Genomic DNA, 6,061 nt, shown 5'->3' with positions numbered 1-6,061 from the left:
AAATCTCAAGTTAATGGTATACACACTTATCGAAATATTGTTTCTAGACCCCACGTTTCATTGGATCAAATCAGATTCAGACAATTTGGAGTCGATTTACAAATGACCGGCTGGTGCACACGTTATCTCTCCAAAGGAGTAACCGATTTCATCAAAATTTTGCTCATCGTAATATTTCTACCAATCTTCGCTTAATTTTTTTTTAATCCAATATCAGGCGAATAGAATGTCTCATTTCGAACCACACTTTGCATTATCTCTACCAAGCCTAGATCAATTCCAATGGTGAGACCCGCCGTCCCTCTCCTTCTGGTATCTGCCCTACAAAGTGTTAATATTTCATAAACCTCATGCTTATGGTATATATCTGCATATTTTCAATATCGATCCTTGATCACGTAAGATCCCCATATAATGATACCCTCTAATTTTCTTTATATTGGAGATCTTCAATAGTTCGAAGTGGTTGTAATTTTTAACTCGGGGACATTGTTCGGTAAATAACTTTTTCACAAACAAATTTCAAGTTCAAAACGAGTGCCTGTATGTTTGGTATTTCGTTTTCCTGATCGATTTTAGGTATGTTAAATGTTCACCAAATTGGAGCGTATAAAAAGGTTGCAAGACCTCAAAATATTCAACGAAGAGCCTATATAGTATATATTTAAGAACTTTATCACACATTGTAGGATTCGATTTTGGGATAGGTCCAAATTTTGATACATCTACATAATCGGTATTTTGAAGCTTGTAGCTGCGTTTCCAATTGAAGTGACTATAACTTGGCATTTCGGGTTTTAGGAGGTTAACGTCCTTTGTAAAAAAAATTCTACGCATTTCAAAATTTTGAAATGTCCTCTGCATAAAGCTCCGTTCCTTTCCAATTTGATGTTCCTGGACCAATCATCACAAAATTTAGCATGAAGGATCGCTTCTGGCCAAAGAAGACCCCCATTATTTTTGATAATGACCTAACAAATTGAAGGGATGGAATCGCTCCATCCCTTCAATTACTCGAACATCACGAAAACTTACACGGGGAAAGGTATACGACCATAGAACAAGTATGACTCTCTTCATGATCATCTGTATATATAGCGGGTCAAATGGATCCAGACTTGTGCTTGAAAAACGTCAACAATTTCATTCTATGGCGTATATATACCCCAGAAGGACATAGGCGGGAACACCAATTATGCTAATGTATGTAATTGGATGTGGGAGTTATTGGTAAATACGCACAGAGGCCTAATTATTTTGATATTGTTAAGTATTACGATTACCCCAAATGAGTGCATAAATTTCGCGCTGATCGCTTTGAAGTTTTACATTTAGTTCCGGTTATAGCCAGGGATAATGCCCACAATTTTCGGTGATGATCTATAATCTGATCATCAGGTTGGGGAAAAATAAATCCATTATTGTACTGATATATTCCTCGTAAATTATCGATCAAACAATTTGAGATCTATGATCGTTGGAAGGGTGACATTTCGCAGTAAAAAAAATTATTTTACTGTTTTTTGTTTGGTTACAGGGTGGTAAAAATGGAAGTGAACAAAGAGAAAATTTGGTAAATTTTACAGTTTTTCTATGTCAAAGGCGAAAATTCAAGCCAAGCAGCTAAAATTGTGAATGGTGTTTAGGATGCCGATACTGTAACAGCCAATTATGTGCAATTTTAGTTTCGTAGATTCCGTTAATTAATTTTTGATGTTAAAGGTAGTCCGGTCGCCGAAAATGTCGATAAAATCGGTCAGAAGTTGACCGGCATGAAGGCAGTCGTAACATCGCCTAGGAGCTAAAAATCGGCCATAAAACTGTTTATTACCATTTCCAATTGACCAGAAATGGCTAGAATTGGCCAACAGGAGAGGTGTCGTGTTCCATCAGAACAACGATAAGCCACACACATCTACAGTGACTCGCCAGAAACTTCGGGAGCTTGGTTGCGAAGTTTTAATGCATCCGCAATACAGTCCGAACTTGGGACCAAGTGATTATTAATTGATAAAAAATTGGATTCTAGGGAGGATTGAGAAAATCGACTACTATAGTTTTTGCAAGTAGAAAACAGGATTTCTATGAGGGAGGCATTATTAAGATATCTTTAAAATGACAATGATACAAGAAAACAGTACATATTTGAACCAAATCGGACATTCCGAATCATATTTAATAAAGTCCTTACTTCATATAAAAATAATGGATTTCTCTTTCCCCAACCTACTATGAACCGCTAAATTTTAACCAATGATGATCAAAATATTCATTTTTATTCGTTGGCCAAGAGCTCTTTCCCATGTAAAATTTCGGATCATCATTGTTCTCTAGAGAAATTAGAATATTACACAAGAATAATGTTTTGTGTCCATTTGTCCGGAAATGAACCTATTGGGGTTGTTACATAACTCCAACCTGTACATTAATTACTAGTACGAATTTCGAAGACGAAATTCCGATATCAGGGTAAACATTTTAAAAACTGTTGTAAATTTTATACGGAGAATCCGAATTGTTTCAAAATTGACGAAACCTTTTTGGTCCTACTTATACATAACATGGTTATAGAGTAAATATAGGCTATAAAATACCATCCCTCTGACACACTCAACAACTTAGAAATATATCTGTATATATATTCGTGATCAGAATAAAATTCTATGCCGGCTTAACGATGTCGGATAGAACATTTGCACATATATTGGTACAATTCCTAGGAGGTTTGGTATTGGAAATGGCAAATTCGTCCACTTTCTAGCGTATATGAAGGTATCATTCTTGATATTTCGAAGGATGAAGATTCATTTTCCAACCGAAAAAAAATTTTAGAGGCTGATAAACATATTTGCGGAAATAATCAATATCGGTTCATGTTTCAACGGAACCCCTGCAAATATATTTGTCAATATATCAAGGTCAAGGTCAGTTTCGATATTTTGAAGATCTTAGCCGCATTTTGTTAATCGAACTGTCTGAAATATGTCATTTCGGGTTCTTGGAGGGAGACAACAAATATGTAAAGAAATTTTTCAATATAAGACTATGTTCTGACATAGCCTCCATATAAAGGTCGCACCCCATTTGGATATTTTGAAGGTTTTAGCTGCATTTCACACCAAAGTGGTTGTACTTTGGTATTCCGGGCTCCTGGAAAAAGAAAAATATCTCTACATAAATTTTTCGATACAGATCCATATTTTGATTTGGAGCGCATAAATTTCTCCCCAAGTTTTAGTGGTTTTCGTCGCATTCTCCTTCAGAAGTAACTATAATTTTTCATTTCAGGTTAATACCAATTTCTGTATTTTGATGGTTTCAGCAGCATTTTTCCTCCAAAGTGGCTGTAGTTCGAGATACACCCACGTTATTACATAGCCTCATATAAATTTTCAGACCCATTTTCGGTATTCTGAAGATTTTAAACGCATCCTCTCACTGAAATGACTGTAATTTGGCATTCCGAATTCCGTATTTATAGGAATTTAAGGTTAGGGCTGATTTAAGGATTTTTGGAATTTATAGGAAGGATGATACCTCATGACTTGTGGGTATTTTTAATGTTATAGTCAAATTTTCCATCCGAATTGGTGTTTGTAAGTCTTATGAACTGTTCAGGGACAACAAATGTAAAATATTGGTAGTAAAGATACATGCTATTGATTTTTTTGTTACTCCTGTTATTTCTCTTGGGAGCATATGGCGTCCACAAAGCATGCTCATCTTACTCGATTATTCTTTAAGTCATTGTAGTATTCCAACTAGGTCAAAGCTAGCTTATGGGCTGCCCTCTATCGTGGCCTAGGGACAATGCCTCACGGAATTTTGTGCAGTGGGTTGGTCATTGTTTATTTAGTGATGATACTTTTCGTATGTGTAGTGCTATCTTCTAGCATTCCAATTTGTTGTTTGTTTTCGTCATGCCGAGATTGGTTATAGTTCCCATGTAAAAAACGGCCCTATTTTCGATATTATGAAGATTTTCGTCTTTGTAATATATAATCAATATATAGGTCATGTTCTGATAAAGCCTCTATATAACGCAACCTCCCAGTATTTTGCAGGGTATTTCGGGTTGGGTTGCGAACTCTCTTGCAAATATGTTGTATAATATGGGTATATGTTTCTCCTTTGAGAATCCGATTTATAAAAAACGATCAATTATTTTATTTAACGGTCGTGGTGATGGAAAAAAACGTTTGGACCCGTCGATTTTTAATTAATTCTCAAATTGGTGACAATTCTCAACATTAGAAAAAAAACATGACATATTTATTATCTGAGATTGAATATAGTCTCAGAACTTAACCCTGGATAGTCTGAGGATTACTTGTTTTACAAAGACACAAGGTCATATAATTTAAAAAAATTTTTTTTGAGGTTAATCTTAATTTACCTAGAATTGAGCATATCTCAGATTTATTATCCGATGCCTCTACATTTAATCCTTAATGACTGCTATATCTATATACAAATTTCTGAGCGATTACAAATCTTCAAAGAGGTATTTTCCACCTCCAACATAAGTTCACACTGCCTTAAGGTCGCCATAAAATAATGATTTTCCAACACTACCTCCAACCCAAAACTATTTGTCCATACCCACAATTCACGTGCCCTCAAAATATAACAGCCAAACCGACCATCCAATACAGCAACCACCACAACCCAACGACCAACCAAATTTGGTAACAACGACATATTCGGCCACTGTGCCTTTTGCCGTAAAGTTTTACTTTCTTTTGGATCGCACTTGCACCGTTGCGTTGAGTAGTATAAAATGTCGACGATTGTTGGCAAACGATATCATTTGTTTCGAATTCATTCGATCATCAACAACAGCAGCACATCCGCGGCAGTTTAAACGGATTTACAAATTTAAAAAACTCACTTCCTTTTCTCTTCGTTAAAAATGGCTTTCCGTTTCACTCAATTCTTGGCCATCGGCTGTCTTTTCTTGGTCGCTGTCAATGCTGCCGCCATTGACAACAGCGTTGCCGAACCACGCATTGCATCCTCGGAGGATTTGATCACCAACATTGTGGACAACTGCTTCAACGAGAATGGCATGCACTGCTTGAAGGAGAAGGTGCTCACCTATTTGGATAATGTTTCGGGTGTTGAGGAGGAGGTCAGCGGCCGTGCCTTGAGCGATGATGTCATGGATAAGGCAATTACCGATCGTGTTGCTCGCATCTTGACCACCAATGAAATTCGTGTACAATTGCCCCAGACCTTGTTCGATGGTTCCGTTATCACCTATCGTGCTGATCGTGGTTTCGATTTGGAAACTACCGAAACTGATGGTGGGTGTTGAGGGTGAAAGATTTTGTTTTGAACATTTTATAATTTGTTTATTTCTCTTTACAGCCCGCAGCCACAAGAAGAAGAACAAGTTGAACACCAGCTTGTTGTTGTTGGTCACCATCAAGGCCATCATCATGCCCATCCTCATGACTTTGATCAAATTGAAGGCCATCAAGGCTTTGATCTTGTCCAAATTGGCCATCAAATTGGTTTTGGGTTTCGTCATCTACAACTTGTTCACCAAATTGTCCGGTGCCAAGATGACCATGATGCCCATGTCTGCCGCCTCCACCGCCTACGATCGCAGCAGCAACGCTGATGCCCAATACTTGGCCTACAATGCCTACTAAAGACAATCCCAACTTTTGATAAAAATGGATCACCACCCCGCATCCACCCTGCTCAATGGAAGCTGCTAAGTTTTTATTTTGTACTCCCAACGGAAAAAAGTGGGGGGCAAAACGCATCGTTTGCCCTTACAGTGGTGTACAAAAGCTTATGTAGTTAAGTAGTTTAATTAAATTATTATTATTTATAATTTATTTTTATGCAAACAACAACAACCACAAAAATGGGTTCCAAAGTCAATTGGAACTCCCTTCCTTCCCTTTTCATTTCTGTCCACAATGTCTGTACTTTTCCCCCTCTATAACTTTCCCTCTTTCGATTTCACCTCCAGCTAAACTATTTCCGCTCATAACGAACAAACAACAACAAATGTCATTCCAAAGAATCAATAATTTAATTTAATATT

At 37.0% G+C, this 6,061-nt stretch overlaps 1 protein-coding gene across 1 annotated transcript; it reads left to right on the top strand.

Moving 5' to 3' along the window:
• The first annotated feature begins 4,886 nt into the window (after window positions 1-4,886).
• LOC133334956 (uncharacterized) lies at window positions 4,887-5,657 on the top strand. Its single transcript, XM_061543266.1, has 2 exons — window positions 4,887-5,306; window positions 5,371-5,657. Exons 1-2 carry the CDS (start codon window positions 4,913-4,915, stop codon window positions 5,655-5,657), a joined length of 681 nt encoding a protein of 226 aa, XP_061399250.1. The 5' UTR covers window positions 4,887-4,912.
• Window positions 5,658-6,061: the final 404 nt, after the last annotated feature.

The sequence above is a fragment of the Musca vetustissima genome, unplaced genomic scaffold, assembly GCF_032173495.1.
Source record: "Musca vetustissima isolate MV318-11 ecotype Yass unplaced genomic scaffold, APGP_CSIRO_Mvet_v1 utg23970, whole genome shotgun sequence".
NCBI lineage: Eukaryota > Metazoa > Arthropoda > Insecta > Diptera > Muscidae > Musca > Musca vetustissima.
This window is presented reverse-complemented; position numbering and strand designations above follow the sequence as displayed.

Bases quoted from the DNA above. Each gene is read 5' to 3' on its own strand.
- LOC133334956 (XM_061543266.1), top strand. From the start codon at position 4,913: ATGGCTTTCCGTTTCACTCAATTCTTGGCCATCGGCTGTCTTTTCTTG. The intron at 5,307-5,370 runs GTGGGTGTTGAG...TTCTCTTTACAG, and splicing joins GGAAACTACCGAAACTGATG to CCCGCAGCCACAAGAAGAAG.